Source organism: Venturia canescens, chromosome 2, assembly GCF_019457755.1.
Source record: "Venturia canescens isolate UGA chromosome 2, ASM1945775v1, whole genome shotgun sequence".
NCBI classification, from domain to species: domain Eukaryota; kingdom Metazoa; phylum Arthropoda; class Insecta; order Hymenoptera; family Ichneumonidae; genus Venturia; species Venturia canescens.
The window spans coordinates 5,959,827-5,978,772 of NC_057422.1; the positions used below are offsets into that span (position 1 = coordinate 5,959,827).

The 18,946-nt window shown below is 42.5% G+C and overlaps 1 protein-coding gene across 3 annotated transcripts in view; it reads left to right on the plus strand.

The window, feature by feature from the left end:
• The window catches only part of LOC122405742 (uncharacterized), an 82,236-nt gene continuing 63,290 nt past the window's right edge, over positions 1 to 18,946 (plus strand). For 2 of the 3 annotated variants that reach the window (XM_043410680.1, XM_043410682.1), the window contains exons 1-3: positions 1 to 393; positions 1,281 to 2,561; positions 11,339 to 11,605. In XM_043410680.1, coding sequence (XP_043266615.1) covers positions 11,575 to 11,605 — 31 coding nt within the window. In that variant the 5' untranslated portion in view covers positions 1 to 393; positions 1,281 to 2,561; positions 11,339 to 11,574. Of the gene's footprint in view, positions 394 to 1,217; positions 2,562 to 11,338; positions 11,606 to 18,946 lie in introns of all 3 variants that reach the window. The other variant, XM_043410681.1, reaches the window with a different exon arrangement.

Here is an 18,946-nt window from a genome sequence, read left to right on the forward strand (position 1 = left end):
AACACTTCCTTGCCCGAAAAGCACTGTTTCCATCGTCATCTTCCCCTCCCCCGCCGTCTCGCCTCGTCGCGCGATCGTACCTTTCGAGGAATATCGTGTGCCGAGTTTCCGTGACTTCTTCCCGATCGGTTTATTCTTCCTGGCCTCGCAACTTCCGGTGTCCAACTATTTTCCACCGTCGCCTCGTACGACTTTATGCTTCTCGACTAGTCTCACATGCCCGCCAACTCTTCCCGTACTTTTTCATCTTTCCCCCGGAATCAACTGGTACCCGATATGAAACAGCGACGTTCCTCGGCCCACCGCTGATTCAACTGTGCTTTTCAAACGCGCGTGTGTCCGTGTTAAAGCTAACACAGTGAAAAGTGCTTTAAGAGTCTGTGCTACATTCGCGTATGTGAACGTTGCTCCAAATCCTTTTTTCGTGCTCCGTTGCACTGCTTTTTATTTAGGCTACTTTTGAAATTAGCTTCGAATTACTCCGTCTCGTTGTTGTTGTTGTTGTTGTTGTTGTTGTTGTTGTTGTTGCTGTTACCACTTTGGCAGATTTTTCTAAATCTTTTGAACAGTCGCACTTTTCCCTCGCTGAATTCAGCCCCCGATGTCTGGCCTGGTGGCTCATGGAATTCATTTGATTTTCCTATATCTTAATCAGGGATGGAAAGTTGTTTGCTGTGGGTGGTGTTCGATGTATGGGTTATCGGACTCGCCAGGATATTATCAATGCCCGGCTGACCTCAGCACGGCCAATCGGTGAACGCTCCTCGATGGGGGACTTGAATTCGTAAATCGACGCGGTAAACAGAAGTGAGCGGTTTACGGTCGGCTCTCCGGACGTCACGGGAACTCTACCTCCTACGCCTTTTTTTTCGTTCTGTAATTTTCACTCATAGCTATCGATCGGGCGAATATAGTCGGCTTGTTGACAGAAGACAGATAATTCGATGTCGTGTTTATTGAAAATTATATTACGGAGGGTTTCTTGGGTACCAGAATGTCTGGAGCTTTCGAATCTTTGATCACTCCTGGCCCCGGGATTCAAAAATTCTCGGGTATCTAAAATTTTCGGTCGAGCTTCTCCTGAATTTCTGGCTCTGTATTAAACGAGGGTAGGATCGGAATCGATCCGGTAATCCGGGGTAATAATTTCATGATTTATGGGGACTCGAATGATGCTACGTTTCCATGAGCACTACGCCAGCTCCCATTTGATACAGAAAGGACTTGTTTCTTGCTGAAAATTCGTCGGATTTATACGAAATTGAATTCTCACAATTCAGGCTCGAAGTTGATGGTGCATTGGAGTATTCGCACGGCTGTCAAAGCTCAATGGTGCGGGACATCGCGGATTTGACTGCGGTAAGGGGGTGAAAGTAAGGGATATTAGAATCGGGATGATCGTGATATCGAAGATGGAAGAAAGAGTGTGGTGCAAGCTCGTGAAGCTGATCGGCTGAACGCCAGTAGTGGAATCTCGCTAGTCAGTTGTTGTTTTTCTTTGCTTTCAAATGAAAAAAGAGCGTATAAACGAGGCTGTAAAACGCTGGCTTGTAAGAAGCTCCGTCAGTATCTCTCCGTAAAAATCTACAAAGTCCATTGGAGCATGCACAAGATCGTGGTGAAGGGTACAAGACGAGCACGAAGAAGGACTCGTAGAAGAGCTTCCTGAAGTAGGTGACGTTGGTGGTGGATCGGAGCGCCAAGTATCAGTGAAGAATATACGCTTCGTGCTCGGTGGAGAAGCCAAAAGGATGGAAAACTTGACAGCTCTATTAATCGAGGAATGCAGCTCTATTTACGACAAACTGGCCTGAAAATATATCAAAAAGTTTCGTCGTTGCATAAATTGCTTCGTGCATACTCAAAAGAGAAGTTTCATCGACGCAGCTGCTCCACGAAGCTTGTTATTATTCGTCTTATTAAAATTATTATCATTGATGCAAGGAAAACTGAGCTGGGATCGTCGAATGAGAAGAGAGCAAAAACTAGTCTTTCAATTAGTCTAAAAAATAAGCCAAATAATAAATCGACAATTTTATTACAAACATTAAAATACCATTATAAAGTATTTTCGTTTTTCTCAATACCTCACACGAAAAGAACAATTCGACGCGTATTTCGCAAGCCTCGATACGACATAGATCCACTCTCACCGGCATCGCCAAGGCTTCTCAAATTATCACCATTTTTTTACATCGTTGAACGAGCCTCGACGCCAAAGAATTTGGTCTCATTAATCGAATGCTATTGTTCGCGGTATCGAAACGAAGCCCTACAACGAAAGGTTCAAGGTGCCAATATTCTCAACGTCCCAATTGTTCGTTGCATGAAAACGTCTTCATGGACAATATCGTTCCTATTACATCGTCCTCGACATCGAGACCTCGCTCGGCTTTGAAGTTTTGTGGGTGATCAGTGGCGTTCTATTTCCCCCTGGAATGTTGTGCTTCTATTGTGAATTATCGGTAATACGGTGGTGGTGCCCGTCACAAAAAATAAACATGTTTACTATTTTCATTGGGATTCAGTGCTGAGGATTTTTTCATCTGCAGGAGGAAGAGGTAAATACCAATTTTTTATTCATATTCTCAACGCACACTCGTTGACAGTTCAATTCTTTAAGGAGTTTCGATACAGGCGATACAATGTTGCCATGCTAAACCATGCTAAAAGCATAATAAATTTCAAAAAGTTCAGAATTTTATAAAATTTGATCAACATATTCTTTAGTGACAAATTTGACAATACTAATTTTTTAAGATTTTTCTTCTACACAGTTATCGAGTAATTGATCATGAAAGTTGACGTTTATAAGCATAGCGTTTCCATATATATATAGGTATACATTCCGGGCATAAGAAATCTGCTTTAATGCATAATTACTCGATAACTAAGTAGAAGAAAATTTTGAAAAAATTTGTGTTTTCGCACTTGATGTTGAAGAACATTATCACCAAATTTGATCAATTTCTTAATATTTAGACTTTTGTACCGAAACTCCTTAACCGGGCTTCAGTCATCCTTTGAAAATTTCAGTAATTCAGTAAAAATACGTTTCAACGGTTTTTTCTATAGAAGGCATCTTCAAAATTCGTTAAACTATCGCACAATCGATTATCGTTTTTTCAACTGGCACGATAGTTTCAACGCAACTTTGTAAAAGGATTAGACTGCTTCGTACGACAGCAATAGTTCATGTCTCAAGTCACGTGTTCACACGTGACTTGAGACATGATTTCTACCTCTTTGAGTTGCCCAGCAGATTACTATGATCAAGGAAACGTTCCCAAGGGATCGTGTGATTCGTTGACTAAAATAAAACGCGAAGAGGCGACTTTTAAATAGTTTTTTTTTCAATTATCTGACGCCGCACCTACGTTAAGGAACGGAATCGATAACGCGTGACGGATACCAAACCGGAGATTCCAATTGGGTGCTCAGTCATTGGCGCTCTTGCCATCAATCAGCAAAATATACACAATTATCAACGCGGAATTTGAATAAATTTTTAATCGTTTTGTGCTCTGCCTCCGGCGATGGTCCAATGGCATCTGTCGATTTCCGGACATGTGGAATCCTGAATCGAACTGTAGCTCATCGTTGAATAATACTTTCGAAAAACAAACTGACAAAACGATTCACGGAAAAAATGTACAAACGTTTTTAATTATTTTTTCGGATTTTGAATTTGGCAGGCAATCCGATTGCATTATTAATCGATTAATGCGCAAAACGACAATTTTGGACACGCAATTTCAAGTACACAGTTTTAACTGAGGGAAAGAAGAAAAATTCTTGGAAATCTCATATCGGGGGTTTTTGAGGGTGCTCTTCGAGAATCTGACATTTATTTTGTAAAATGATACCAAAATTATTATTATTTTTACGTTTTGAATTACAAAGTCAAGAATTTTTGACGTTTCTTTTCTTTCAGTCTTTTAGTTTTTCTTAATGGAGTTAATTTTGTGCGAGCTTCATTCTGAAGATCGAATTTCTCGAGCTCATTCTCCGTATTTTTGTCGGTCGAAAAAATTTGATTTCCCGGGCAGTTTATTGAGTTCTCGTCGAAAACATAGAATCGTACGATCATTTTTGCTCCATTTTTTCCTCCCATTTTTCAGAGTTTCAAGCTTCCTTCGTTAGAGAAAAAAACTTTCGAATCCACGAATCTCTTCAATCGAATTCCAAATTGAAACGAGTCATGATCGAAAGCGCCTGTGAAAAACAGTGGGCGAGTTACGAATGAAGTCTCGCTAGACGACTGACACAGTGTGCTTTCGGCTCACGGCCCCGTTGGTCGCTGAAAAATTGAAATTCGTGCACACTTCTCACCGGATGAATCGAACGATTCAATACCGTACCGAATAATAGAATGTTTATCATTTCTATATTCATGACTTTCGGTTATATGGAAAGTTATCGTACAATCAATCCATCGTGCTGCTCGCGCTACTTACATCGTAAACCTCCCGCCGTGGTGTGGGACATTTTCCCACAGGCAAAGTTTCAAATATGTATATAATTTAATAAGTAGGACATCGATAAAATACCCGAAGCTAGACCAGGGATCAGACTGAAACTTCGAGCTTCCTTTCAATCTCATTCTTATTCGCATCGTAAAACCTGTGAAAGGATTTTCGTTGACGTACACGCAACAGTCTCTTGGGGATGGAATTTTAAAAATAATTTTCCCTAGCACGCGCTCGTTTATACCGTCAAGTTGCATTATGCTTCGACTGTGATTGTATGTCTGATCGCTGTTTCTGCTTCGTGCTACACGGAGAAAACGAGGCCGAAAATTCTAGAGGAAAGCACTAAGAATACTCTTGGAGACAGTATATACACGTACTGGATTGCAGCATTAATTTTTTTTTATTTTATTTTTTTCTTTTTTCAAAAGAATTCAAAACGACGCGAGAGTATTTTTCTTTATAAGCATGGTAAAAAATGTTTTCAGTCACTTCAAATGTTTATATTGTTAAGTATGCTCGGGCAACCCTGAAAACAAACTATTTGTAAGGTGAAATGTCACACGTATTCGGTGTATTCGTGTATTTATCATAGAATTTACTATGCTGACAGTGAAAATTTGTGATTTACAATAAATTTCCACTTATCGGTAAAAGTGCTGCTCCGACATGACGAATAACACTCGAAAACAAAACGAAATATAGCTCTCACGTGCATCACTTTTTGCTATGCACATAAAGCTGTTTAGAATCGAAGGAACGAAAAATTCAAAAAATACTACGCTGTTTGTAATCGATGCGTAAACACTTTGGGAATTTTTGAAAAATGATATATTCCTCACTATACAAATCGAATCCGTTTATAGGCCTCTCATCCACGAATCTTTTCCCCGAATGTTTTTTTCTCCTCCAATTATTACGTAATCGCGGGGTGTGTGAAACGGTGGGGTGAGTTTGCATCATTCCAACTTGCGTCGAATCGCAGGCCGGGATCGCATCGTCTTGATGCGCGTACGTAAAATGAGAGAACGAATGCTCCGTATCTCCGTAAATGTACGTGGAAATGAGGCGGTTCTTTAAACAGCGGCGCGTCTGTGGAATGGTACAGTGGGTTCTTCTCGATATGTGGGCATGGAATTGTAGAGCCGTTGAAAATTATAAAGAGCGTGCTGAACTCCTTGGAGCGAGTGTGCGCGTGTGTCTGGAATCACGGATTGTTTAAAATCGCAGCGTGCGTTGAGTCACGTGACTTGGGGACTAATAGGACGGGCGCTGAGCGTTTTGGTACACGTGAAATCACAGAGGAGGTGGAAATGCGTCTCGCAAGGATTTTATCTCTTGGTTCAATAATAAAATCACTTTTTACGTTCTGCGCACCTCGAAACAAGTACTTTGTACAGTTCGATCGTCCGATTTTCATTCTGGTGATAAAATGACAATGATGTACTAGGAAATAACGTCGCTGCGATTCCGGAAACCACGAAATGCATTTAAAAAAGTTTGTACAAATTTCGTTCCTTCTAAATTGTTTCGAGTCGCCGAAAATCTTTCGAAAGATTCTCCTTAAATGTAGGAAAGAACGTTTGTGCAAGACTCCGGGACAAAGTTGTCCCAATTTCGGAGACTATTGCCAATGATTGAGTCGAACTCTAACTCGATACTCCGCGAAAACAAGTTAACGATGGCTTCATTGGGAAAAGTTACAACGTCGAGGTTCGTCTGCACCGGAACGAATCATTTTGAGCTTTGTCGCAGACCAAAGAATTCAAAGTTTTTGTGACTTTTCAATAATTTGGTGATTTATTCTCGTACTCTATTATTCAGAATACGAAAAGTCACAGTAGTGACGAGAATTTAGGCTTCATACAACGTTATGGAATGAATAGAACTTTCAAAAGCATTCATAATCAAACCCGTTAAAATGAACAAAAGGAAAGCTCACCAAATAACTGGCTGAATTTTTTATTTAACAATTTTTTCCCCATACGAGCGATCATTTTCTGTCTCGGGTTTTCAGAGCTTAATAATTATCGTCGAAATTATTGACAGCGATGAGTGTGCGGTCGGTGCATGGCTCAGGCGATCTCCCAAATTGAGTAAACTCGGGCGAGGCCAATACTTGGATGGGTGTTCGCATAGCTCTGCACCGGAGCTCGCGCATTAATTACTGATCGAGCAGCAGCAGTTAAAACCCTGAAGGGTTCACGCAGGCATACTTAAAATTGTGATAAAAAATGAGCAATATCGGAATTCGCATCGTTTAAATACGCTGCAAAATATTTTTCAGTGTCCTTTTTTATTGCAGCGTGTTCCCACCTTCTGAAAATTCAATTAACATCGAATGCCTATGAAAAACAGTCTGCAGTGAAGGGAAAAACGTCGATGAATAGTTTTACATTAATAAAGTCAACGTCTGAATTTTTCATTATGTAAATCGTAAAACTTATCGTTGGCACGATCCTTTCCAGACAATTTATTCGGGCACGGTTATCAATATGAACTCACGTATTATCAGTAAAAAGTAATGTTCTGACCAAAAATAATTAAAACAAATAAAATCATTAAAAAAGTAACCTCGAAACACCCTTAAAATCGCTGCACAGAATTCAAGTGAATCTTGCGAATTCACGCGTTTGTTATTCATCTTTTCTCACGTTCACAGAACGAGCATACGCGCCGACGTTTCTTGACTACGTTGAAAATTCATGATTACCATTTTATTTTCGAAGCAGCAACAACAAAATTTTAATTCATAACTGAAGCAGCGGCTTTTGAATACTTGGCGTTGTTTCCCTACGTTTGAAAAGTTTTCACCAGCACAAAATATACCCCTAGTTCGGGAGCTTATCCCGGCTTCTCGTTTATCCGAATGAAATTGCTTCTCCGTCCTATCGGCTTATTATTCACGTATTATCTCTTATGTTTATCACTTTTGAGAAATTATTAAATCCTTTTCACTGTGTATTCTAGATTACGCAGTCCATGCAAAAATATGGAATTAGCATTAATGATAAGCACAAGACCTTTCCAAAGCTCTGTCATCCCTCTAGTCTCCTTACAGAACTTTTATTTCTCTCTATTTCACTCGTTAATCCACGTTCTCAGGAAAAGTGGAATTCACTTCACGTACTTAGCAATTTTCGACGTTATCACTCTCTATAATCTGACACGCTCTTCCATGTAATCTTCCAGGTCAACAGATGAATGGTTTTTGCAACGTTTCGCAGTTATTAATTTATCAGTAACAAACATTAATTCAGTACTTTGAGTTTGCAGAGTTGAAACGAACGATTATTGGTTGCGTACGTGTGTCCAAATTTCTGAATTTTTAGATAAACAAAAGTAAAATTAACTCCCTCGGATCGCATGTTTCTACGCAACACGCGCTTTCACGCCCCATAAAACTGCACCGGTCAGTAAGGTCGGGCTTCTAACCGCCTAGTTCCATCAAGCAAGGTTAAATTACACCCTAGATACTCCTAAACCAAGAGATAAACTGCTTTAAGAGTATGGATCAGTCGACTAACCTCACTTGGAATTTTCGAAATTGAAATTCTCTGACACGGTTTGACCGATTAAAAAAGGCTTTGTCAGCCTACGCAGAACGATGGCAAAAATCGACTGACAGAGCCGTTTTTTAATCGGTCAAACTGTGTCAAAGAATTTTGATTTCGAAATTTGCAGCTATCTCTCTCGCACTCACGGTTGCGATATACCGACTGATCCATCCTCTTAATCCATCGAAACATCGCAATACGAAGCCGGCGTTTCGTGTTGAGTTGGCGCTGTGTGAAAGCGTGCTTTAGTTATCGCAAAAGAAAAGTGAGTACACATTTGTTTTTCATAGACCAAACGTTACATACTTTCAAAGGGAATTTAGTGTGATGTATTCAATGGTGTTAGGTGTTAGATTCATTCGTAAATTTTGCTGATTTTACTGCCCAAGTACCTGGTGCTCGAACATTAAAAAATTCGTATTTCCCAAGAAAAAAACTGAAACGTTACAATGGATTCGTAAACTAGAAAGTATTTTGAGATGAAATTATGAAAGGAATTATTTTCCATCAACGTGAAACAGGTCTCGGTTTGAGAGGGATAACATCGAATCTGAAAAAAGAATGCTCGTAAAGTTTTTCTGTGTTCCATTCAATCAAGCTCTATTTTCTGCTTCAAATCGAGAGAAAAAAGTATCATTAATAATCTGGAACGTGACTTGAGAATCGTGTTGGAGTTTATTGTGATATTGAAGCCGGGGAACGAATCCGAACGAATCTGTCCCAACGTTCACGATTGAAATTCGATTGAACGTATGGAGAGTTCCAGAAATTAATCTCACACACACAGGCGATGAAAAATGAATTGGTGTGCCCTTGTTCTTTCATCTCCCGTCCTGTACCGTCAGGCGATCAAGCCTCGCTCTCTTCTTTCTCTCGCTCGCTCTCTATCTCACTCCACGCCTCAATGTTCCCAGGTCTCGGTGACAGCTCACCCTGGCGACGACGTCATCGGCCTGCGGGCACGTTTCTTGCATCCGAAGTAAACTTTAATAAGGCCTGTCTCTTGCTTTAACCAACTCGAGCTCACACTAGGAGCAAGTGTTCCGCGCGTCCTTGAGAGCGCGAGAACCGCGGTTGAAGAAAAGATGAGTAAAAGGGCCTCACATTTTCCTCGAGCCACTCCTCGCGCGTCGTGACACGAAGCGGAAAATTTCTCGAGCACGCGACTTGTTACTACTCGAGAAATGATATGCATCCCGCGTATTTTAGTGAGCGCGGACCTCGAAAATCTTCCTCTGGTTCGTTATCTTTCCGGAAGTCGAGCTATTGCCAAGCGTTTATGCACTGTAATAATAAATAGATTCGACACCGAGGAGAAGCAACATCACCCTGTTTACGCATCTCCACATACCTCCCCAATGGACTTTCAACACTCGTGAAATAAAATTGGAACGAGAGGAAAAAGCAGTTCGCGAGCGTGTCTTTATGGAATGGATTTTCGTTACACGGCATCATGGAAAGTCCCGTTTTTTCCTGGAGTTACTGAACTCTTCTTCTTTCCGATCAGTAAAAAAAGCGTTTGCTGTCCTCGTCGAATTTTCGCTCTCGTATCAGCCTTGACACACTGTCGAATCCACCATCGTACCCAAAACGAATGAGGTCATCGGAGCGTTTCGACTTATTTTGGAACAGCTCATACTTAGGTTCAGCCCGGACGAAAGAATCATTGACATTCCGTCAAAGCGGTTCACGACAGTGTCAATGTGACTTTCCAGCGTGTGTGTGTTTTCCCTAATTTTGAAAAATCCTGTTTTTTTGGTTTCTTCAAAATGTGGACTGAAGAAAATTTCTTCATACAGAAATACGAAGTTGATAATAAAAAAAGTGCTTGCCTCGCACGACGGAAACACGTGGATTGGTATTTCTTCGCGTTTCGCAGCGTTACTCAATGTCACGACTGTACACAGTGCGCGTTCAAGCTGTTCCTCAATTCTCCGCCCATGCTCGAGTGCTAAGCTTTATTACGTGCAAGAAGTTGGTAGCGATTGGAGCCATGTGTGCTTATCCAAGCTCTCAGAGAATTCAGCGGAATTTTTATCGCCCGCTAAAGCTTCCAGACAGAGTCGATTGAATAGAGAAAACATATGGTCGAGCCTGCTGTTACCAGCGAGCAAAACACCGGCATTATCTATTCAGTCAAAGCACTTCTTTCCACATAGTGATATATTTCCCTCAAAACCGAAGATTGTTGCACAGGATTCTACGGACAAGGGGTCGTCCCTTTCGTGGAGCGAGATAAGCGAAAAAAATATTCCATGCAAAAGATAAGTCTCTTGTCGTTTCCCTTATCGAATAAACTTTCATATTGCGTGACCTCCGGCATTTTATCGTCCTGGAGGTCAGGTTCCCCTTTTTTCAATCTCGTATAAGCGATTAGTGAGGAGCCGAAGCACTTTGGAACAAAGAAAATCAGATAGTCGCTACCGCAACTCACTGCTGCCGAGTGGATCTCGTTCGAGTTTTTTTATCTGATACGGACCAAGGTTCGCTACTTCATTCTACAATCGGACAGGGAAAAAAGATTTTGCGTTTTTTTTCACGTACACTTTGGAGCTATCAGTTTTTCGGAGTTTTCAGGAGAGAGAGAGAGAGACCGAGAAATAGTGTCGCGGTCGGCTACGAGAATCCGATAATGCGTATGCATCGTTACATAAATAAACATCGATCGATCGGTTTATTATAGTGACTTACGCGATGGTGGAACTCCCCGGCGCCTGATGTGCGTCGATGGGGGAAAAAGGGGTCTTTAAGCTTGCTCGGTACGCTATCGGAGGAGTCTCTGTACCGTTCACTTGTTTTCCCATTTAAAGAGTGTAGGTCTGAAAACTTTTATTCCGATATAAGCTTCTTTCGATCGAAATGCGAACTTCACTCAGCCTCGGTCGTAATAAAGTTGGCTGATATAATCGTCTCGATGTCTCATCACAGTAATATAGATGCATCGATGGAGAGAGACTCCTATCCGGATTATAGACACACGAGGCGTCTTGGCTGCGACGTAGAATTATTAGCTTTCCAATACCCAGCGTCAAGATGTGCTCAAGCATCGTGACATTTTGTTTTTTATCGCGTTTCCACTATTATTGAGTTTTTCTCAAGTTGCGTAGACATTTTTGGAGACTGAAATTTGGATTTACTTATTTTGTGAACGCAACGAAACGAATCGTGTTTCAGCGATCCTCAATTCGCCAACTTCGCTATTTTTAATAACGACTAACGATAGTTATCAATGGCGATTGGTGTCCTCGACCATTTTACTGCTCATGACGATGATCGGAATGATCATAAATAATGGCAAGTTTGAACCCCCAGTGTGCAGAGCCCGTCAAGCCGATGGATGATGACCGAAGATTCTTCGGACTCTTCGGAGTGGAGATGACCACGAGGTTAGCGCCGCGTCGAGCACGTCCCGACGACGACGAGGAGGACGAAGAGGCCACCAACGCCGCCGCAGCCGCCGCTACTACTGCAGCGGCCACCGACGACGAGGTCGTAACTGTCGACTTTCGAATAAACCCGGAACTTTTCAGCGAGCAACGCAGCCATTGATGCCAAGCGCCGCGTCGGCTCAGCATCGAGGTGAGATTTAACTTTGTTTTTTAAATCCTCTCAAACACGAATATAGTCAGAGTCACCATTTCACACTTTAATTAGTACGATGAAAAGCTGTTTGAAGACATCCAACATGCGGAGCGCTGGAAGACCGCAATTCGTTTTGTAGCTTTCGTCAGTTCAGATAGAAAAAGCATGAGATTTAACAAAAGCCCTAAAGCAGCAAGTTCTCTCAGCAGTTAAAACAGATCAGAGGCAGTCTATGATCGTTCAGTTGAAAGTTTTTATCTGAGGCAGCAATAGATGGATACAGCAAATCCAAAAATATCACTTTATCTTGCGTTCAGAATCTTTCGCGTGCCTGATTTTTAACCCTCTCGGACCTCATGTTGCTTCTTCGCAACACGCGCTTCCAGGCCCCATAAAACTGCACCGGTCAGTAAGGTCGGGCTCCTAACTGCCTAGTTCCACCAAGCAAAGTTAGATAAACTGCTTCAATCCATTGAAATATCAATACGAAGCCGGCGTTTCGTGTTGAGTTGGCACTGTGTGAAAACGTGCTTTAGTTATCGCAAAAGAAAAGTGAGTACACTTGTTTTTCATACTCCAAACGTTACATACTTTCAAAGGGAAACTAGTATGATGTATTTAAGGTGTTAGGTGCTAGATTCATTCGTAAATTTTCCTGATTTTACTGCCCAGGACCTGGAGCTGCGCGCACCCAACATTCAAAAATTCATATTTCCCAACAAAGAAAAACTGAAATGTCACAATGGATTCGTAAACCAGAAATTATTTCGAGATGAAATTATGAAGGGAGTTATTTCCCTTCAACGTGAAACGGGCCTCGGTCTGAGAGGATTATTACTGGCAACCTCCCTAGGAAGGAATATCATCTAAAGCCTCGTAAGAAATGCCACTTTATTCCGGCTTGTCCTAACCCATACGCACAAAAAAATTATACAAAGGCACACACGCATAATGACTGCGCGGCTGTTCTTTTTATACAGCAACTATTCAAGGGATGGCTAGCTAATAAGAGAGCTCACCCGGGGGCTTGACTGAAGAGCGTGGGCAAGGGACGAGAGCAGCTCGACAGCGTCCATCTAGAGAGAGAGCGAAAGGGACGCACGAATATGGGAGAGGTCATGCGGGTTCATATTATATCTATATCTGCAGATATTGCATTTTGCTGCTGATGCTGTACGAGCACGTAAACAGTCTACGTACAAATACGAGGATATATAAAAAACACAGCGAAGGCAGCGTCAAGGACTCGCGACTCTCTTCCTCTGGGTGTCAAATGCCACCTTCAGTTACCTTTTTGAAGCGCAATATTCGGTCAATAATCGTTTCACGCATCCTCAAAGTAATTATTACTTCGATATTTATCAGATAAAAAGCATCTTCATCATGGCGAGTAGTGAATTCGATTATGTTCCAGCAGGGTCTGATAGTTTTCTGAAAATGAAATTTTCCCTGGTTCAGCTGTTTTCCCAAGAGCATTGCTATTATCGGTGAATTCCTGCCCAAAGAATTGAACTTTCTCAAAAGTTTTGAACCCCGATCCGCGGATAGCTCGGACTTCACCTTCATGAAACCGTCCAAAAACACCTCAGTCTGATGCATCTGTGGTCGGCGTGCGGTTCCGAGTTCTTTTCGTCGACGATCTCGTGTGCACGGATCACGAACGTTAGCCGTACTCTGGCCAACCCTGGGCATCACAGTTGAGACGGTGCCTGCCTGAGCGCCTTCGGTAGCCGTTTTTGAGCGGGCTCGCATTACCACCTGAGGCGATTAGTGAGGCAACGGTTAACAGCAAAGTTTTCTGCAGTTTCCCTTCGCCCTCGGCCAATGCGATACACTTGGGGATAAGCCCGCTCAGCTAAGCTGTTTGGAAAGAAAATGGGAGGGAGGCGGAATGGAGGAATCAAAGTCGCTAGAAACTTGAATGAAAAAACATTACAACACACAGCTATCGGCTCGGAAGAGTTTCCGGCTTGGGGTTCGGATGAGCGTTTCATTCGAGCCTGCGACCCTCGATCATTTTTAGAACACAAGAGTTTTGGGAGCATTCCTTCTCCCATAGAAAAATCCATAATGTTATGACGTCACAGAGTTTATTACCGTTAGAAAATTCTTTTCTGATGACGTCGTTGAAATGACTGGGAACCGATATTTATTTATGGTATCATGATGAGCTTCGTATAAATATCGTCCGTCTATTCATGTACTTACCACGATCGAACGGTGTGGAAATCACTGTAGAGAAAAAAAGTCTCTCTACGTGGAAGCTTTCGTGCCAAACCGACCCCAACTATTTTTTATTTCGCCAAAAATCCCAAAAATTCTTGAAATTCACGTAACTACTGAAAGCATTTTCTCCCAATTTTTTCACATGTCCATCGCTTGAAATTTTCTCAAACTCTGATTCCCAGGCCCTGATGGCTCAACCCAATTCTGCGCAGGATTGCGGCGCCATCGAGCTCAAATGTCCCATGAAAGTCCAAACGTGCCACCGGTTAATGACTAGTGGTAATTGGAAGAGATTTTTATACTAAAATAATTGGAAACGTGATCGAGTCGTTACCGCGCGACTCCAGCTACATTAGAAAGAGCCGAAATGACAAAACCCATAGTGAAACAATGTCAAAAAGTTGATGTACCTCGGACGAACTCATTATCGGATAATTGTAGGGCGTAAGGGAGGTCCACGAGTACCCTTAACTCGGTAGTTTAAACCGCATGTGTTAATATTATTTGACGCTTGTTTTTTGATGCTCGAGTTAGGTTGAACATTGTCGGAGGTCATATCCTCGTACGGTATAATATTTATATACGTATCAGGGCTGCTAATGGGACTGGGCGGGGGCGCGGGCGTTGTTGAAAATTTACCAGTTGCAAATTTTCCGGCGATCTATATCGCTGTTGTTGACGCTAGGTCGCGTGGAAGCACACTAGAGAGAAGCGGAAGTTCCGTTACCACAACCGCGCAATAACGAGTTGATATATGTTTGCGTATGGGAATTATGTGCGAGACTCTGTTGTATTTATCTCTCAACACAAATGGCGCATGTATACACTCTCGCTTAAAACATGCTCGAGGTAGTTTCGTTGCTGATGTGTCAATCTACTGGGCCCTGCGGAATACCCGCGAGTCCTGTAGCTGTGGAAGGACATCGTGCATGCGTGAGGAAACAAAAGGTCGTAATTCTCGTGATTTAGCACGCAGAAAGTGGTGCGATTCGCACCCTTTTCTTTCCCGGAGTAATCGATATACGCTAAATATATAGGCGTCTGTGTACAGAGCAATCCCGTTGATGGGACGATGCTCAATAATTTGTGTGACGTGAGTTTTCATCTAAATAATGTGGAAGCTTTGTACCGCTTGGTAACGTCGGGGGTGGAGGGAGAGAGAGAGACAGAGGAGACAATGAAAAGCTCCGTGCACGGAGGTGAGAGGATAAACTTTATTTCTTCTTTTCTTATATGCTCGTTTGTCTACGAGCAATATCCTCCCACCGTTACAATTCTCACGGTATATATAGATCGGAGCGCACACAGCACTCCACAAGATTACAGCCGCGCGGCTGGTAACGCGTTTTGACTCCTAAAAGGAGCGTTGTCTCAACGGAACTCTGCTTTTATCTCACTCCCTTGGCTCGGAAAGTACGTTTTGTAACGCTTGAAAGCGTTCGCCTTCTCCTCTCGAGGGAACAGTAGCTTCGTCTTGTCTCAGACGGATGAATATTCGCGTGATCCTGGATACCTCATGAACATATTTATACAGAAAATCGTTATACCCGTGACTCGTATCCGTATGAAAGGTAGACTCGCATTTTTCGAGAAGACACCTGATTCGTTCCTCTCACCAGTCTCCTCTTCGCGGAGGGAAAAGGAGAGTGGCGAGACGTGGCTGAACGCTTTCAATCATCGTAGCATCGAGGTCAATTCTTATTTAAACTCAAGAACTCAAGCGACTCATTTTTCAAAATAGGCAAGTGGATTATTTTTCCATTTATTATAGCCATGCCTCGTACTTTCGGAAGTTTTCAAATGATCGTTTCATCGTTTTTTATTCTCTCAGTCTTCGGATTCTGTCCGACCTGACGAAATGAAGAAAAAAAAAAAAAAACCAAAAAAAAACAGTTCTCGTGAGTGGGTTTGCACGTGAGTTTTTGCGTTTTTCTAGAAAATTATTCCTGAGCAATAATCATTTTGAGAACAATTTTCCATGGCGTGCAAAATGCCAGGTTTTTTACGATGGATTACAAAGCTGGAATGGCCGGATGAAATAGGTAGTTTCCCGTGCATCATCTAAAAAGGAAGGCTTAACATAATGGCGGATCCACACTTTCCTAGGCCATTGCAAAGTTATGTCATATAAATCCCGACGTAACCATGCGTACAGGGAAGAATTCCAAACTCGCTCAAACCCGGAGGGATGCTGGGTCTAATAATGGCTAACGAGTCGTTGAGATTGCCAGCGTGCGCTTCCCATATATTGAAACTACTGCGAGAACAATGAGCCCTAAATACCACGAAGACGAGCGAGAAGAGAATCGTTTAATCTTGTCAGTACTTCATGCTTGAAGGGTGTTGATCTCCAGACGTTCCTCGTGCTTTCGGAGCGCCGTTTCGGCAAAAATGATCATTCTCTGCAGCACGAAATTTCCTTTCGAGTTTTTTGAAAATTGTGTGTCTCGAAATATGTCTGGATTATTTCTCGATCTTGCAAGAAAATTGCTGAAAAGATTCTAAAAGAAAGCCTGGAAATCGGGTACGAAATTTCGCTTCAAAGCCAAGAATTAATGATTCAGGATGAAAAATAAAAATGCAAAAATACTTTTTGCACATTTTTATCACAGATTCGTCAGGCTTTTTATTCTCCAAAAATCCGTGGAACGGTGAACGAAATTTTAGAGGAAGAACTCGAATATCTTCGAAATCATTCTGCCCTAACAGTGACATTTGAGAATAACAATTCAGGTTACAATACGGCGGTGATTCTTCATCGCGCCATATATTCACGACCGAACGTTTGATTCTCTCTTTGCTAGGATTACGAGGGAACTTATCCTTTCTCAAGCGGAGAAGATCCGAACGATTTCGCAGCGACTTCCCTCGGGAATATTACGAGAAGTCTGCGGAACCATTAGTCATTCTATCGCCATTAGTGCTTTTATATAAATCCACGACATGTTCGTTATGATTTATATTCGGATTTATTCGAACGAATTCAACTCCGAAGTCTTTTTGGGAAGGAGATCAGATCTTGCCGAGCCAAATGCTCACAAGTGCTTGGCTCTTGGGTGTAAAAAATGAAGTAAATTGAAAGGATCATCCAGTCGTCTTTCTTCTGTTTTCAACCACATTTGCATGAATAAGATTATTTGGTGGAACGAGGATGGAACTTTAGCAATGATTATTGAACTTTCAGGACCCGGTTATTTTCCACGAACCAAAATTTCTTCTCATACTTCGATTTCAATGAGAACTCATGGATTGTTCACATCGTTGAAAAGTATCGACGGTCCGATATCGAGAAAACTATTCCGAGGGAAGCGGTTGCAAGGCTTTTTAGCTACCTGAGCCGCTTCGTTCGGATCCATTTCACGATCTCCGTCCGTCTCGTTAGAAAATATTTTGGCAGCCTGGAAAGGAATCGAAGCAAATGTGGTGTGTGCTATTTGCGATGGTGCGAAAGAGGGAACGTTTTGTCCAAGCTCGCAAAGGCAGACTGAAAATGGCGTTGAGCATGACCTTAGACATTTCGGTCAAAGTAACGGGGCCACAAGCATCGCGAAGAATCGCATTGCCCTGCGCGAAATCGGAACAGGCCCGCCGAAGTTTTATTTTCCGTGTGCTTTAAGGCTCGACGAACACCACGCGAGCTCGAGAAACCACCGAACCGTGATGCCCGGAGTCTTGTTCTCAGTGCTTCTCAACTCCCAGATATTCCTTGCGAGCTTAAATGCGTTCCCAATGCGCTTTGTTTCCATCAAGATTACGACCTTTGTGCTGAGCAAAGCCCTGAAGCGGGCCACGGCGCTCGCAGTGCAAACAAAGTGACAATGCAGATGGGTTTGCTTGTCGTTTGTCTAGACGCAGCCAGTGGAAACGACACAGGTGAAAAGGAGAATCCATAAAAAATTAATTGAACGAAAAAAAAAAAAAAACATCGGGAAGCTTGCAATGAGGGAGGAGACAAAAAAGCGTTGACAATATTCCAAACGGAAAACCCACTCAGGAATTAGTTTTTGTGACCTAAAAAGATTTATCAAGGAGCGATCGAGGGATCGTTGGCCTTGCCGATGGAATTTGGGGCCGTTGGGAGACCACTCCGAGACTCCAGGAGGGGAAACGTCTGCCAACACACATCCTGCAAATTCTATTGAGTATTGATACGCTGCGCGTCGTCCCTTGGCCCCTTGAAATATCTTTTCTTGCCTTTTTCTTCGTTCATAATGCAGTTAGGGCTCGTTCCTTTAGTGAAAAACTTTGCTTATTTTTTCTATATTCTTCTCCTCGAACTGTGTCGTTACGATATTTTTTTACGAAGATTCCTCATGAGCTTTTGTGGAAGGGGAAGCGTCTGCAAGTTTTTCTTATAAAAAGCAGGGAGACTTTTTGTCCTGGCACTGGAGATTGCAGAAAGGTAACGCGAAACTTCGGACATTTCCATCTTCATGAAAATTGAACAAAGAAGTTCACTCAAGACCGAACGAGGTCGAGACTCGATCGGATTTTTCCAGCTGCAAAATTTTTTTCACATTTTTTCCAACTTCCTTGCTCGCTGAAAATGGGAATCGGGTGGCTGCGCGGCCACAGATACTGTGAAATAACGAACTTAACAGCATCACCGATCATCCGCGTCGTCAAGGTTTACGCACGAATTGTTCAGCCTCCGATACGTCAAGGGAACTCCGACGTAAGAGAGGACGGCGAAGGCGACGAAGGAGCAATGACAAATTGGTTCCCTATGCTCTGAGGCTAAGATGAAGAGAAGCTCGAAGCAGGAAATGTACACACGCGTCTCTCGTGGCTGCCCGAGGCGTCAAGAGACGTTATTCTCACACAGCTATACACACACACACACACACACACAGTTTCTCACTCTTTCGAGCTTCGTGCAAGGAATTCGAGGAACGTGTAGCCTGTTGCACATCGTTACGGTACAAGGAGCAGAGCAACGCGAAAATTCTGGCACTTTCTTGGCTTGTGTAGCGCGGTAGACGACACTCAAATACACACGTGCCAGGCACCATTTTCACTCGCATATCCTTTGAACACACATTAACTCAAATCCATAGTCTGTACGTGACTTTTTTCCCTCGGAGTACCTTTTTTCCACGAAATTTCATTTCT